Source organism: Stegodyphus dumicola, chromosome 1 (assembly GCF_044657685.1).
Source record: "Stegodyphus dumicola isolate Sdum_Otavi_A_Nest chromosome 1, ASM4465768v1".
In the NCBI taxonomy this organism is placed as follows: Eukaryota; Metazoa; Arthropoda; class Arachnida; order Araneae; family Eresidae; genus Stegodyphus; species Stegodyphus dumicola.
In genome coordinates, this window is record NC_140768.1 from 147,709,112 (window position 1) to 147,727,341 (window position 18,230).

Here is an 18,230-nt window from a genome sequence, read left to right on the forward strand (position 1 = left end):
AATTTTCCCTAAAAATTTTTTAACTGCACTATGTACTTGTTTGCTTGTTACTTTCCTGCTCATTTTCTGATAGCTTCGCAATTTTCTACGAGAAGCAGCAAGTTCAGTAAAAATAATTTTCTTTTGCATTTTCAATTGACTGCACAACACATTTAATCTCTATTTTCCTTTTCTAAGATTTGCACACGCTCAACTAAATGAGATGTGTCACTGGATGTAAACTGAGTTGCACAGTCTATCTTATCAGCTTGTAGTTTTTTCTTTTTGGGGGAAAGGGAAGCTAAATTTTCCAATGCTCGTTTCCTTGTTCCCCGAGCCTGACACCTGCTTGCTCTATCCCTTTTTAGCATAAATTTAGATGACTCATTCATGTTAGAAAACGTTCTCTCCAGATTAGGTTCAGTTTTTGAAGCACAACATATATACTTTATTGATGAGTTATTTTCACATGATGATGACGGAAGATGTAAAGTGGGAACAGCATTGGCTTTCAGCACCCTTTTAGGAGTTGAACCAAGCAATTCTGCCTTTAGATCTCGTACGTAGTCATCAGGTGTAAAATGAAGAGCACATATTCTGGGATTTTCGATGTTGAAATTATCTGCTCTTTTGCAGCGATTAGTCCATAACTTACGAAGTTCTGGATCACTTGGAAAACGATGGTATGTGATGCCTTGACTTTTAGTTTTCCTTCTATAATTCTGACACAACGCTATAGCACAACTTGCCATTTCCGACTACTTATAAAAGCAAATTAACAACATAAATCAAATGTATCACAGATCAAATGCAACGAATGTAAACAAACGCCGAGAACTAACGACTGTCACCCACATGATGCCATGCGCAGGTGGCATAATTTTCTCCCTGAACTACGCATCGCTCGTGGGCCCCCCTGGGATCTACTCACCAAACCACTAGGCAAACCTGTATTCGAGAAACTTCGAGAATCGCTGCAAATGGCGATCCTGCCCATCAAGTAGAGGTGTTGGTATGCATATAGTGATGGACTGTCGCCAATAGCGCGATAAACTGTGTGAACTGGAAACCCTGAAAAAGAATTTAATTGTGTAACACACTTATTCTTTACACCTACTTTTCTCACTCCTTCAGGATAGGACAGTGATATGACACTCTCTATAATATAACTCCCTTTTTCAATATGTATTTGGAATACTAACGAATTTTTATCTATTTTTATGTATTAATAAAGAATATGTTTTGTGATCTTACAATTTCCGTCTACACCTATTTTTGGATTACAAGTTAATTAGGCATGATCTCGCTTGATGCTGCGCTGGGTACAAGGTAAGAAGAATCATTTTGCTCTCTATTTTTATTAATTTGTTGTGAAACTTCGAGGTTGTAAAAATGTTTTACAACAGTTCCAATATGCTTCAATAATCAGTCTGTTTTTCTACCAATATAAATTTGTACCTTTGGAAGTAGTAAGTATCCTAACATAATGGAATTTCCTAGAATTTCAGTTTGATAATCTTTTTATTTACATTTACACTTCAAACATTTAAGACTTTTTATCAGCTTAACTTTAAGTGTTTATTTGAATCATTTACTGCATAAAAGTATTTGACAGTTGTTCTGAGAAAGTATCTGCCATATTGCTCCTAATAATCCATAAAATATCTTAAAATATCAATAAATAATTTAGTGCAGTATTCAGATTTAGGCTGTGTGATTTACATGGAAAAATGTATAGAAAATACAGTTAATCATGAGAATAAATTATTTTTATTGTCATGATATGCCCATCTTGAAGAATGTTACTTTCAGCTCCGTGGAAATTCTCATCAAATTGTCCTCAACAGGCTTTTTGTTGATAATGACTTTCAGTCTTATCAATGTTCAACTAAATAAAGTTAAATATTCCATTTTCTCTCAAATGAATATTCAATATAACTGTATGGCTCTGCAATGCAATTTTAATGTCTAATCTGTAGACTACATTGCTTTAATTATTATTATATATATGTGTTATTTTTCTATCTTTGAGAAGTCCTTAATTTTGTCTACATCTATTGAATAGTTGAATTATAAAGTAATAAATACACTATCTTGAAAACAGCTCACATATTTTCTCTTCTCAGGGGCCCATTCGTGCCTAAGTGGTAAAGTCACCGAACGCTGATACTTGAAATCCTGGCTGCATGGGTTTTTTTTTGTGGTTTCCTATTTACAACATGGATATGAGCCAATTTTCCCCAGAAAGTCTTCCAGGAAGGCATCCCTCCCCTTAGGCAGGTAGCCCTTGCATGCTTTTCCATAATCAAATAATACCAAAGAAAGGTTCTCTTTAAAGAATATAAATTTCTGTAACATTTTGAATATTTTATATATATGATATATTAAACCAGAGACTGCAAATTTCAGACAGACAACTTCAGCAGTAGCCATATATAGAGGAGAAATGTTTTAAAAAGACAAAGAATTGTCTTTATATAGTAAAACCAGAAATTACTTAAACTTACAATGTAACCGAATAGTAAATGGCAACACATTCAGTGAAATAAACTCTGTATTTTGTATGATTTATTCTGATAAGTTTTCGTGGATTTTTTTTTATTTTATATCTTTATTTTTTGTTCAGCATTACAAGCAGACTATCATTTTTCATCAACTGTAAAAAGCAAGAAAATTTGGTATTTTTCCCATTATGCATTTTAGTTGGGTTTTTTCATAAATAATATCTAGTAATAAATAAGAGTAGTTGATAGATAGCACATGCACACAATATTTTCTGTCATGCAGATACACACAGTATTTTTCCATTATTGCACATACATGCCAAAATGTGTGGCAGATGTTAACGGAAAAGTAACAAATGTTTAAACTCCCTTATGCACATATGAAATTTTTGAAGATAAAGGGTTTATTTTCCAGTAGTGCTCAGGATATTGTTTAGGTCCAAATGCCAACTATTTGGAAGCAAATAAGTTTCACGTAAATTCTACTGAAGGAAGTAATGGTAATTAAAAAAAATATTAATTATATAAAAATTTGTCAATTTCATTCTTAGCACTGTGTTATGAGTTTCGCATAAAGCTTTGCTACATTAATTTAAACCACAGCTTTCTAAAATTAGAGGTGCTGAAGCCCTATGGAAGACTATCAGGAAAGAGGAACAAAAATAAATAAAATAACCAATAGAGTAATTAATAAATTAATTATTAAAATAATTAAATAATTAATGGTTAAAGTAAATAAAGAATTAAAATTTAAAAAAATGTAAAAAGATAAATTAAAGTTTAATAAGCAATTTTGAATACAACTTTATTACAAAAAATAAAAATTTTCAAGGTCAATTTTCTACTGCAACTATTGTTCAGTTACAAAACAGAAGTGCCGAAGTCTTCTTATTTAAAGCTCCAGCACAATTTAAGCTCTGATTTAAACAGAAGAAATAAATGCAAAATGGGCAGAAAGGCCAACAAAATTCTGGAGCTGCTGGATGGCGAAACAAAACTAGCACTACCACTAAAAACAGGTACACCTTTGGGGGTCCCATCTATTATGTATTTACTGGTTTATTAAAAATTCAGTGTTTGAGGTAGGTGTGTCTTTGTCTGCTATTTTTTTTTTTTTTTTTTAACTTTTCTTATGAACAAGACTGAAATTAGATGTCAAACTGATACTTTAGTTCCTTTTTTTTATCACTAAACTGTTTTCTATACAGTTTCACTTACACGTGTAATAAATGTATTTTAGTTCAAAACAAATGTTTTTAAAACATATTTTTATTTTAAACAAATTTTCGTTTACATCAGTTCAACTTTGATTTTATGAACTCTTAAGATATATAATCTAAATGCAAAACTGCCCTATATTTAGTTAATCAGAGTAAGAATAATAAACTGCTTTTCATGAATACTTAATAAATACATAACAGTTAATACTTCTTTTGCCAACTCCGGTGCAGATTCCGAATTATAAGATTGAATATTTATATCAAACAAACTTGCACCTTGCATCATTACTGAATGCTGTAGTTAATGTATACATTTAATTTTCAAGAATGAACTTTGGAATACGTTAAGATATCAAGATTATTTTGCAAGAAGCAACAGGCACATTTTTTACACTTAACCACTAGGATTTTCATAACAAGAAAAGTGAAAACTCAATTCTACTTTTCCCAGATTACATACCACAAATTTTCCAGTTATGGAGAAATGTATTCAATTTGATGAATGATAGTATTTAATCTTTAACTTTCTTATGTATGCAATTAGAAATTATCTAGAACTGTATACAATATGCCTTATAAATGTATTATGTGCTCATCTCCATCATTAAGCATTGAACAGATCTGATATATATGCTATGTTAGTGGGACAGACTTCTCATAGTCACTATGAGATAATGTAAAATATAAAATATCATGATAAGGTTCACTTACTTTTCAAAAATAAAACATCATAACACATAATGAGCTGCTAGCAGACTTACCATTTTATTTACTTCTTACAGAGTCCAGAGATTTATAAATAACCTTAACTTTGTGAGAACACTTAATTTACAATAAATTTATTTAAACAATATGCTATGTTGAAAAATTATACATTAATTCATATATTTTAATATACTATCTTAATATGCCTAATGCTATAAACAAAATCTTGATATATTTGCATAACTAAATTCATTTGACAGATCTGTTATTTTATTACTGTAAGCTTTGCTTGTATGAAATAATACATTATGTTTTTGTGCCACTCCCAGTTGAAGGAATAAGAATGATTTCAATATCACTACTTTAAACTGGGTTACATTTTAACATAACATTCTATGTTTAGTGTAATTTTTGTATACATAGTAAAATCTCTCTGTTCAAAGAAAAACAATGTAAAGTATTATTATTCATACATAGTGGTTAAACAAGCATAATCAACGATAATAATGTTTTACATGCAGTATCGTTAAGAATTTATTTGAAATTTGATGAAAATGGCTGGTCAGTAGTAAAGTAATTACAAAATACCTATATATGATGACAATACAGTATTACACTGAAAAAATATATACTAAAAAGTTAGCAGAAACCAAATTAAAAAAAATAATAATTTAATAATGCACTACGCTTTGTTCTCATCCACACGCCGTAAAACCTACCAGGTTTGCTTGGCGTCCTTAACAAAGCCTACCAGGTGAAACGCAGGGCGATTACTCGCCAAACCAAATATAACTGCCATTTGAGCAGTGCCATCCAATCAGAGCAAAGCATATAAGGTAAGGTCTGTAGGCTTTGTGAATATGTGTATCACGCTAGAAAATACGACATATCATCACGATAGTTCATCCATCTCTGCGCATGCGCTAGCCACACAATTTCGCCAAGACCTGATAAATCGCCAAATTTAGTTGCGAGTTGCGTTTCCTAGGGAGAAAGTAAAAATACGCGTCCAGGGATTGTACTGCCCAGGACGAGCAGTCCTTGGGAAGGAGCAGTGTTACGGATTTGGTATTTAAATAGCTAATGTTAGTTGAATTTTAAATTAAATGGTTTTATTTCCCGCACAGGGCAGCGCATGACGAATATTAAAGGAAAGCTAAGCTGGAAAATTAAGAATACAAGAGTGCGTGCATTTAACATTTAATAAATATCTCTTTTTGATTTCGAGAAAGTACTAGAAAATTCTAGCACGCGATTTTTAAAATCTTATAAAAGAAGAAAAACCTCGCAGTTCGTAGTAATTACTTAGTTTGTTGTTGTTTAGAAAACTGCTCTTGTTGATTGTAGCAAATTTGCGGATTAGCTTTCTTTAGCTGTTTTGGAATTAAGTTCCATTGAACATTTGAGTAGTTAAAAGATAACTACTGTGAGATATTGTAATAATGCATGAATATTTTAGGAAATTTAAGCACATTTGTTGTGATAATAATAAATTTTTGTTCATTTTTCATCGGACTTGTGCATTCATTTCGTAACGAACCCGTACGCATGCAACAATATTATCGCATATACACACTACAAAAAGGAAATATCGACTAACCACATTTTGAAATTTCTGCGTCTTTAGTCTGTGACACACAAATTTTTTTAAAAGTATCCAAACACTTTCTAAAATTATCTGAACTAGAATATGCATACTACCATCACCACATAAATTTAGAAAATATCATCCGTAGTGCCAGACTGTCAGTGGCATTTCTTCTGAAAATCGCTTTTTATTACACTCCACATACCTTCGATAGTGTTGATATGAGCTCCGGTTTCCGGATCCTTAAATGTCACTATGTGATTTACCGAGAAGTGAATGAAGCCATTATCAGAAAGACAATCATACGACTTCCAGCAGATGGAAAGGATCAATGTTCCAGGTAAAATATTCCGTGGACTTACATATAACAAAATCTCTTTTCTTCCGTTATCAACCACTTAAAAAAAAACACCTTCCACTCTCTTGTTCTATACCACCAAACACCCAGTTTACCACCAGCAGACATTTTACAATGCAAAGCACACAATACACAACATACTTCCTAACTGACATCAAACACAGAAATGAGCCCTTAGAAATATTTTTCCATCAGTCAAATTCAATCATAACATAACCGATCACGTCATAATAGGGTTTCCATTACATTCAACTACTCAGATTACCATAAATAAAACAACGATTTGGAGATAATCCAAGGGGCACCCTAAATTATAGACTATCTCACATATTATACATGCGTGGCATGCGGACATAGTCACACATGCATATTATGCACATAACAGCATGCTATAGCTGCAGTATACTTTTTATTAAAAATCCTTATATTAAATCTAGCGGTTAGTGTAGACTTTAAGATACCCCTTGTATTATGGCGAAGTGGTTGTTTCATTTATGGTAGCCTGAGTAGTTGAATGTTATAAAAACCCTATTGTGATGTAATCGGGTGCATGATTTTGGGAAATTTTGAATCATGGGATATTTTGTAAGCGCTTTTGTGATGTGTGCTGGCTTTATTGTTTAGATGGTAGAATGGCTGAATGTAGTAAGATTAATTTGAAGTTTCTGTAAGATTTGGAACGAAAGGGGAAAAGAGCATTAATTGATTATTGTGTAAATGAAGGTTTACTTAGTAGCCATTATAAGTGTTCTCCTGTAGGTAGGAAAGATATGCGTCTAGTCGAACATAAAAACCGTTTAGATAAATTTGAATGGGCTTGCAGGAAGAAAGATTCGGATGTGGCAATGCCGATATACGGATTCGAGTTGAGATAATTTTAGGAAGTTTTTGAATGCTGTTAAGGAATTTTTTGTGCCCCAGACTAAAGACAAAGGAACTTCTAAATACGTAAGTGGATATTTGCTTTTTTTAGTACTTAAACGTATAACATGTTTTTCCTTTTTTATGTTATTTTATTGTTTGGTTTAAAATGTAGTTTATTGAGATTATGTATGTTTTGTTTGTCTGTATTATAGAATTGAGTGCTACTTTTTAGGAGAAAATATATGGATGTGTCCATGGACAAAGTGAAGGGAGTGCGCAATGTAAGTTTGTGCAATTCTTGGATTTTTTTTTAAGTGAAAATAGATCGATGTGTACATGGATACTGAGTTTGTGCAATTCTATGTCTTGTTATTTTGGCTTTGCGTAGTGGCGATTTTTGGTGCAAAAATCAAAAATCACCGTTATGAAAGTCAAAGAATTGCACAAACTCGGTATCCATGTACTGCCAAAAATCGCCAAGTTTCGCCAAGGAGTACCCTAAAATATACTTTTACCAATCTCGCATACATGAAATTTAAACTCAGTGCATATCCTTACTATACTTTCCTTAAATTGCACCTTACATAATGTAAAACTTATAGAAAATGTACATGTCAACTTCACATAAAGGACAGATATGCACATGAAGACTTGCGATTTTAAAAATTATCGCCAACACCAAAATTACAGAATGTGAAACTTATAGAAAACATACATGTCAATTTCCCATTAAAGACAGATATGTACATGAAGACTTCATAAATTACTGAATAACAGCCTAGAATGGTAAAACCCTAGTATATGGTACGGCCTTGGCACGATTTTAAAAACTGTCGCCAACACCAAAATTATTCATTTACTGATTATCATAATGTTGCCAGATCCCGTGTGTACTTCTAATAGGATTAAACTACCTAGAATATTAGGGCTAAGTGCAGATACCTGGAAGAGCTATTTCAAAGGAAGGCATTATTGTACCATATTATATGTAACTTATGGAATAAATATTAAAAAAGTCAATAACTACAATATTTCATTTATTGGAAATGAACCCTGGTGGCAAACTATAGTGTTCACATCTCCAAACATTATACTACTAAATTACTTTATTAAACATTACACATACTTATAAATGCACCAAAAACAAAAACAAAAAAAATGAATAAATGAAACTTAAAAATGAATTTTATCACCTTGTAAAGTTTCCATATAGCATCATATATTCCAAATGAATGAAAATCATTTAAATATACTGACAGCATGAGAATTCGGTACTATTCGGTTTTGAGGACCGTCAAAAATCGCCAAACTATTGTTGATGCCAGCGCTGCCAAAAATAATTACGGCAACCCTAACACAAAAAAGGAAGTATAATAGTAAATATCTATCTAAGATTGATGATTTAATTTAGATGAAATGTTAATTTCGTATAATACTTTTTTATAATTACAATTTATATAACAAAGGCTAAACATGACTGAATGGAAGCATAAGAGTAAATAACTATTTCAGATCATTTTCGTAATTTATATAAAAACTGCTAAACATAACTGAATGGATGCCTGCATCGCTATTTCACTACCGAGTAAAAAAAAAAATGCATAAGCATAATTTCGCTAAAGCATAATTTCATCTCGTTGGTTGTTCAAACATAATTCTCTATAATGAATGATGCCTTTTCTATGAAAATATTCTCGGTAAAATGCAGAATCGCTCACTTATTTGTTTGCCGCTTTTTACAAGGGTACAAACAATTGCATTTTTGTCAATTTTCTTTTACGTTTTAAGTGAAAATAGGTCGATGTGTACATACATAAAGTCAAGGGTGTGCGCAGTGCTATTTTTGTGGAATTCTGGGATTTTTTTTTTAAGTGAAAATAGATCGATGTGTACATGCATAGAGTATGTGCAATTCTTAAAAATGCGTCAAGCAGTGGGGGATTCTGCACTTTACTCAAAATTCTACAGACTTTTCGTCATGGGCAATTCCCAAATTGTTAAATCCATAGGATATCAAAAAAGGATTTAAAAATTAAACTAATATTTCAATGGCATCTTAAGAAATATAGGTGCTACTTTGGTAGACGGTTGCACGGATTTTTGGCGATTTACGTTGGCGCCATTTCTACAAACGTCAGCCATCTTGAAAAATGCTGTTTTTACGCATAGTAAAGTATTCGAAACTTAAAAAAAAAAAAAAATAATAAATATTGTTAGAAATAATGGATTAATTTTTTTGTTGAAAATGTCGTTTTTTAAGATGGCAGGCAAGTGTAAATAAATACATTTACTATGAGTATAAAATACTAAAGTAAGGTTATTATTACTATCATATAGCAAAGAAGACAATAAAAACACCGCTATAAAAACATTGTGCCAACGTTTAATTAGATTAAAATATTACTGAAATTGAATATCGAAATAAAAAACATCATCCAACATTTAAAAGAATTAGAATATTATTAAATTTAAATACTTTAAAATACGTTATATAGAATAAATACATTTACTATGAGTATAAAATACTAAAGAAAGGTTAAATTATTACTTTCATATAGCACAGAAATAGAATAAAAATAACACTATAAAAACATTGCGCCAACATTTAATTGGATTAAAATATTACGTAAATTGAATATCGAATTAGAAACCATCATACCAACGTTTAAAAGAATTAAAATATTGCTTAAATTAAATACTTTAAAATAAGTAAATAAGAACGCTTCGTACACTAGAGCTAAAATGACAGCAATTAGTTTATTGTCGGTAAAAAAGGAGGAATGTCTAATAATTTTCTTACCGTTACAGCGGTTATTTCTTCCAACATGACCACAATATCATATACGGCCGTCTCAGAATCGGCTCTTCTAACGATCTTCATCTGTGATCTACATTTTCGCACTTCATTGAAGGAGCAATTAGCGCGTTTCCTCCAAAAATTTAAAATAAATTTCGGTTGATCTTTACATTACGGTAACTGGTAGTTTGGCGACATTTTGGAGGCGATAAAGGTTACTACCTGGGACTTTGGTAATAATGTGAGCAGTACTGAGTTCCGATTACGCATTATTTTGTGTGGGGGAAATGCGAGATCATGGGATATGTCATGTGATATTAATGGACGAATTACGGTTCCTTAATCGGAAAAGGGGGGAAATCGGGAAAAAATCTGGAAATTTTGTATTTGGCTTTATTCTGTGTTGTGTGAAATAGTGTTTGTGAATTTTTGGATCCCATGGCCGTAAGTAAAGTGAATTCGAAATGGGTATTTAGTGGTATTGAAAAGGATAGTAAGAAATGTTTTTTAAGGTTGTGTGAGAGAAAAATAAACATGTTTTATTATGTTATTTATTTTACCTGGTATCTTGCTTTGAAAGATAAGTATGATTTTAAAGATTCTGAAAGAGAATGAAGAAAAGTGTATCCGCCACGTAATGAAGATTCTGAAGGAGATTAGGTAAGTTAGTATTTTTAATTATTTTTATGCATTGTTGGAAATGTAAGGTGGAAAGGAATTTGGTATTATTGGGAAAATTGTTATTAGCAATGATTTAGTTTAAAGTAATTAGGATTGTAAGGTAATTTTTATTAATTGAATGTATGTGCTCATGTATATTTTAAGTGGTGTTTTTGAATTTAATTATATTTTAATGAAATGATAGTTATTTTGTGAATTTTATACTTGTAGGAATTTGGTGTATGTTTAAGTTGAAATAAATGTGCATGGAAATAATTTAAATATTTGATAATAAATATTTGTAATGCTTCATGTATGAATTCGTTGGTGACGTGTATAACGTAATAGATGATTTAGAGGTAAAAGTTTTTGGATATTTTATTTATTTTATATGTGGAAATGTTCATATTTGTAAAGGGTAAATACTTTTTCGCGATCATGTAATTTCATATATGTTCTTTTTACCGGGTTTAAAGATTGAGAAAATTGTCATGTATTTTCGTGAAATTTTTTTAATTTATGAGATAAAAGCAGTGTACATGGATATAGTGAAGAGTGTGCGCAATGCCATTTTTGTGCAATTCTGGGATGTTTTTTTAAGTAAAAATAAGTCGACGTGTACATGGTTCAGTGATATTTTAATGAAATGATAGTTATTTTGTGAATTTTATGCTTGTAGGAATTTGGTTTACGTTTAAGTTGAAATAAACGTGCATGGAAATTATTTAAATATTTGATACTAAATATTTGTAATGCTTCATGTATGAATTCGTTGGTGACGTGTATAATGTAATAGATGATTTAGAGGTAAAAGTTTTTGGATATTTTATTTATTTTATATGTGGAAATGTTCATATTTGTAAAGGGTAAATACTTTTTCGCGATCAGGTAATTTCATATATGTTCTTTTTACCGGGTTTAAAGATTGAGAAAATTGTCATGTATTATCGTGAAATTTTTCGAATTTATGAGAAAAAAGCAGTGTACATGGATATAGTGAAGAGTGTGCGCAATGCCATTTTTGTGCAATTCTGGGATGTTTTTTTAAGTAAAAATAAGTCGGCGTGTACATGGTTTATGTGTATGTGTTATTTTGAAAAACGTGTAAGGTGTATGGTATTGTGCACTTTTTCTGAATTTTGCAGTGAATATTTGTCATGATTAAGCAGTTTTGTTTGATAAAATTTCTAGCATAAGTGTAATTCGGCTAGTAGATTGTTGGAAGAAGTGTTCAGTAGATAAGAAGAAAAGAAACATGTCTTTACTTCGTGAAGACAAAATGGCGGCGGGGAAAAAAAAAATAGAGGGTTGCTGTAGGGGAGTTGGTCGCCAAATTTTCGCCAAAAAATAGCCAAGTTACCGTAATGTAAAGATCAACCTAAATTTCCTCTGACCCTTGTAAGAATTTATAAATAAATCTTTGATTAGGAAAGCCAGGCTGGAGAAAATAAGGTCTCAAAGGACAATTTTTTGATTCCGAAACCAAAAATTCTTGGTACTTATCAAAAACAACATTCATCTTTGAAGGAATTCGAAGATATGAATTAAATTTTAAAATGGCGCGGTAATGCACAAATTTTCAGCAACCTATCAGGGAGCTGATTACGGCTCATTAATGCACAAATATTCTATAACCAATCAGAGAGCTGATTATATCACGCCTAGAATTAAAATTATTTAAATAATCATACATAATAAAATCATTTTTAAATTGTATTTTAATATTTAACAGCCATAAATAATGTTTAAAACATTAGATTAAATTTATAAATATTAAAAGCAATTACTTTTAAAGTAAGGTGCTGTCACTGATTACATCATCCACAGCATAAAATTTCATAAAATATGATAAAGAATAAAATTTTTATTTCAAATAAAAATGCAAAATTAAATTTATTTTTAATATTTAGAAGCCATAAATAATATTTAAAACACGGAATTTATGCATAATAACACGCATTATTTTTTAAATAAAATGTCAACAAAGTATCCGTTACCATAAATAACTTATCCAGCAATGGGTTTACCATAAGTCGTATTACTCGCCAAAATCCGTGCAACCGTCTACCAAAGTAGCACCGAAATATAGAACTATATAAACTTACGCAATCTTAAATCAGCGCGTACGCTAGATTTGGCGCGCTGTTAAATGGGCGCATTTGCTAGATTTGGCGCTTTTGCCCATACATTTTCGCTGCAATTTTTTTACAGCGAGGAAGGAAGAAAGGACTTATCTTTGGAATATGGTAACAGGTAGTTTGGCGACATTTTGGTAAGGCAATAAAGGTTACTAGCTAGGATTTTAGCAGTGTAAATGGATAAAGTCAAGAGTGTGCGCAATGCCATTTTTGTGCAATTCTGGGATGATTTTTTAAGTGACAATAGGTCGACGTGTACATGGATGATACTGTGTATGTGCAATTCTTAAAAAACGCGACAAGCAGTGGGCGATTCTGCACTTTCTCCCAATTTCGCACCTAATGTTCATCATGATTAAGCACTTTTGCTCCATAAAAATTCTAGCATAAGCGTAATTCGGCTAACAAATTGTTGAGTAAAAAAAAAAAAAGCCTTTACTTTGTGAAAACAAAAACTAGCAGGTTGCTGTAGCAGGGTTGGTCGCCAAAATATCGCCAAGTTACCATAATCCAAAGATTAACCAAAAAATGCTTCCGTGCAAATGACACATTACACATATTTTACAGAGAAAGTACCTATGCCATGTGAATACGTTTATGAAGCAGTAAATCATGCTTTCGTGGGAATGCCTTGTTACACGTATCACATACATGAGGTTTGTCACCTGTATGACTATACCTATGTGCTATTAAAGCACTCTTTTGTCTGTATCCTTTGCCACATATATCACATACATATGGTTTTTCTCCTGTGTGAATACGCATGTGTTCCACTAAATTCTGCTTTCGAGTGAATGAATTGTTACATATATCACATAAATGAGGTTTCTTCCCAGTATGGCTACACATATGTGCCACTAAAACATGCTTTTGTGTATATCCTTTGTTACATATATCACAAACATAAGGTTTCTCCCCTGTATGAATACGCACATGTTCCAGTAACTTCTGCTTTCGTGGGAATGTCTTATTACAGGTATCACATGTATGAGGTTGTCCTCTTGTGTGAATATACCCATGCTCTGCCAAAGCTTGCTTTCCTCTAAATCTCTCATTACATATATCACAAACATAAGGTTTTTCCCCAGTGTGAATACGCACATGTTCCAGTAAAGTATGCTTCCGTGTAAATGACTTGTTACACGTATCACATACATGAGGTTTCATTCCTGTGTGGATATACATATGATGCATTAAAGCTTGTTTTCCTGTGTATCTCTTGTTGCATTTATCACACACGTAAGGTTTTTCTCCAGTGTGAACACGCATATGTGCCACTAAGTTCTGCTTCAACGTGAAAGAATTGTTACATATATCACATATATAAGATTTCTGTCCTATATGGTTATGTTGCGAAGTTGGAAAGAAATTGCATTCGGTTAACTCCTCGGGTAAGAGGCAACTCTGCTGGCGTTCCGTATACATTAGTTCTTTCAGAAGTCAAACGAAAAACTGATTGGCATTTGCAATTATATTTCTGTATTAAATTCTACATTTATCTAACAAATCTACTTCACATACTCAACACTTATGTCAGACGCATAGAATATATCGTGACGTAATTCATTTAATATTCCAGAACACTTCCTCAGATGTATAATCCAGCGGTTAGATTACTTAATAATGAGAATCATAGCTTCTGAACTCGGTAATTCAATTTCAAAACAAACTGAATTAATCAATGTTGCCATTTTGTAACTTGTAACTTTATCAGCATTCGGACTTGGACTAAGGCCAACTAGATCTATCTAATTCAAGGATAGCTAATGCAGTTTTTTCCCGAATATAAGAACTAATTAGAAAATAAGCTTTAGGACGATTTTTCAGGCTACTCCTAATGTAAGCCTTAGTTAAGATCGTCAGCCAGACAGGTGTATGTCTTATGCCTTACCAACAATAAGAGGCAATCGGCCTTTACCAATATATTTCATATTATTATTAATGGCGTAATAATCGCAGTAGTGCAATACTTTGATACAAAGGAACAGGGATTCTACTACTTTTGCGGTACTTCCCTGTAAACCTGAAAGAAGTCCACGATGGGCATGGTGATAAAAGTTCCTGAGTGAATCCCATGGAGGGAACAGGGAGAGGGAGGAAAAAAGATGAAAAATTCCTCACTTTGCCCTTTGAAACTGGCGAGGAAATAGAAAAACGAGCGCCTGGCCCCAGCAACCACCCCAAGCTCTTATTGAAAAAGTTGGAAAAGCATTTTCGCGGCATTTTTGCGCACCAAAAGCTTGAGCCCGAGTCCATTTTAGCGCTAAAACCGACAGAGCGATGGGCGAGGGTAGAATAATTTGCCATATTTGCGAAAAAAATTACAAAAATAGAAAGCAGCTTCAAAAACATATTGTTAATATACATGGGATTAAAAAAAAAAGGTGCGATTCGATGTGCAGTCGATAACTGTTTAGCAGTATTTTTTGTCATTAGGTGAATATCGAAGTCATTTGTCAATAAGCACTTTTTATAGGATATAAAAGTTAAACAAAACAATAATGCATTAGAAAAGCATAACTCCAATCGACAAAATTAAATAAACGATTTTATAAGTACTCTCAAAATATCTTATAACTTTATCTAATTTTTAACCATAAATGAAGAGAAATTATTGCCTAGATATATTATTGCCTCTTTTGAAAGAAAAAAATTAATCTGACTACGAACAATTTTGATTCCGTACAATCTTTATATAACAAACAATTAATAAATGAAGGGAAGGTTATTTAACAAACGGTTCATTTTTATGAAGAAACTAGCAACTTCGCTGCCAGCCTTCGTCTGGCTTTTAAATGTATCGGAAAAATGGCTGAAGGGAACAACCAAACGTTAAATTTAAAAACTGCATAGAATTTTACTCTGCAGAAAAACTTCATAAGAAAAAATGTTATTACGTATGACAAAATTACAATGAAATAAGCAATATCCCTTAATACAAATATTAATTATTCTAATAAATAAATTAACCATCTTCCTTTTGCAAAATCTTAAGAACTAAAATGGTATAAAGGAGGTTAAGAACTTTGTTTCCTAAAAAAATCACTCAAAACTTTTGAATATCTTAAAAACAGTGAAATGAGCAATAAATAACATAAAAGAATACAAAAAAACAAAAAAATTCTGAAAAGCAAAGTATAATTAATGAAATTTTATCTTATATTTTCAAGAGAAAAAATTAGATGGTACTTTGGTAGACGGTTGAACGGATTTTTGGCGATTTACACTGGCGCAATTGTTGGCGCGGTTTTTACAGTCATCAACCATCTTGAAACATGCTGTTTTTACGTATTTTACGCATATAGTACAGTATTAGAAACTTTAAAAAAATAAATATCATTAAAAATGATGGACTAATTTTTTGTTGAAAACGTGGTTTTTTAAGATGGCTGGCAAATGTAAATAAATACATTTACTAAGAGTATAAAATGTTAAAGTAAAGTATTATTACTGTCATACAATAGAATAAAAACACCGCTATAAAAACATTGCGCCAACATTTAATTTTATTAAAATATTACTTAAATTGAATATCGAATTAAAAACACCATACCAACGTTTAAAAGAATCAAAATATAACTTAAATACTTTAAAATAAGTTTTATAGCATTTAATTTTTTAACATTAAAACATATGTGGCAATAAATATATCAAGAATTTTTGAAAACATTATATTAATTTTTTAATAAAAGTTGATGTGTTCAATTATAAAGTAAAAGAAAATTATGTACTTACATTTTTTAAAAGTATTTTACCTGTCATATACTGATAAGTACAAAAAAAAGTCTTCTAACGATCTTCATCTGTGATCCACATCTCCCGCACTTCATTGAAGAAGCAATTAGCGAGGTTTTCTCCAAAAATTTAAAATAAATTTCTTCTGACGCTATTAACAATTTATAAATAAATCTTTGATTAGGAAAGCCAGGTTGGCCAAAATAAGGTCTCAAAGGGCATTTTTTTTATTCCGATACCAATAATTCTTGGTAATTAACAATAACAACATTGATCTTCGAAACGGACATATCCATTCCATTTGAAATCTGAGGGATTCGAAGAGATGAATAATAAAATTTTAAAATGGCGCGGTAATGCACAAATATTCAGTAACCAATCAGGGAGCTGATTACATCACGAATAGAATTAAAATTATTTAAATAATTACTCATAATAAAATCTTTTTTAAAACAAATGCAAAATTAAATTGTATTTTAATATTTAACAGCCATAAGTTTAATAAACAAAAACTTACTCATATTGCTGATACAAAAGTATTGATATGATGTGTTCAGTTCTCTTGTTAATAAAAAACAGCAATTGTGCATGTAATGACAGTAAAAAATAGTGAAAGTTTATATATGTCTGTATTGTTGCTGTTGACTCCAAAGGCGCCATCTGTGAAAAATATGTAATATTTGTGTTCTAAAACCATGACGCTGATGTTTTTATAGTGCCAGCTTGCGACCACTTGTATTGAGTTTTGAGTGTGTTCTGAGACGCCGCCGAGAGATGTGAACTAACTATGCGGCTTTTTGAGCAGGACTTATCGCAGGATTTTTCATTGCTTAATATTGTGTATTTTTAATGAGATGTATTAAGAGTGTATTTTTAATAAGATTTTCTTTCATAAGAATTTTTTGGAGCATGATATGATGCTCATTGGGATTGATTGCATAGTTATGATCTTGCTTTTTTTAAGAGAACTTGAAATATATTTTTGAATATTCTGTGTAATGGTTTTGCTATAAAACATCTTTAGAATGAATATTTTTTCAATATGCAGACTAAACTTCAGATATACTTTTAATATATTAATGTATTAATAAGATTTATGTATTTCACTTAATGTCCACATGTGTATTTATTATTAAAAAGCATCTTAGGATCTCTGATTGAATCTTGAAAAATCTTTATGGGAATAAAGAAAAGAAAGAGTTCATTTTGCTTCAATATCATTGCACCAAAAACAATTATAAAACAGTATTTTATTATATTAGAATTAATGAATTGATATTAATTTTATTATGAAATACTATATGTGTTTGTTTAGTATTCAAGCAGTATAAATCAGTCTTCATAATTTAAGCAATATAAAATCATCTGAGAGCTTTAACATATTTTTTCTTTTTATTACAAAATGAAAACATCTCATGTTTAGTTCATTACATATGTTATATTTTCATTGATATTATCATACCGTATAATTTTTATAAATAATTTTTGTGTCCATTTTATTTCCGTATAAAAGTTCAGATATGTTTCAGTTTAATTTAAATCAGCTCTGCTAAATTTACAATATCACTCAAATCTTATTTTTATTTTCTGTTTAATAAATCGGTATTTAGTATTTAAATATCATTACGATATAACATAGTACGTTATTATTCTTAAAATTCGAAATATTAGTTGTAAAAATT

General features: G+C 31.0%; 1 protein-coding gene and 1 long non-coding RNA gene across 2 annotated transcripts; one reads left to right on the plus strand and one right to left on the minus strand.

The window, feature by feature from the left end:
- The first annotated feature begins 933 nt into the window (after positions 1 to 933).
- Positions 934 to 2,260, plus strand: LOC118201456 (uncharacterized). The gene is made up of 2 exons (XR_004760250.2): positions 934 to 1,308; positions 2,106 to 2,260. It is a non-coding gene; the product is annotated as an uncharacterized LOC118201456 (long non-coding RNA).
- Positions 2,261 to 8,238: 5,978 nt separating this feature from the next.
- LOC118201459 (uncharacterized) lies at positions 8,239 to 14,491 on the minus strand. Its single transcript, XM_085821785.1, has one exon. It carries the CDS (start codon positions 14,236 to 14,238, stop codon positions 13,390 to 13,392), a length of 849 nt encoding a protein of 282 aa, XP_085677911.1. The 5' UTR covers positions 14,239 to 14,491; the 3' UTR covers positions 8,239 to 13,389.
- Between the last annotated feature and the right edge of the window lie 3,739 nt (positions 14,492 to 18,230).

Bases quoted from the DNA above. Each gene is read 5' to 3' on its own strand.
- LOC118201459 (XM_085821785.1), bottom strand. From the start codon at position 14,238: ATGTATACGGAACGCCAGCAGAGTTGCCTCTTACCCGAGGAGTTAACC.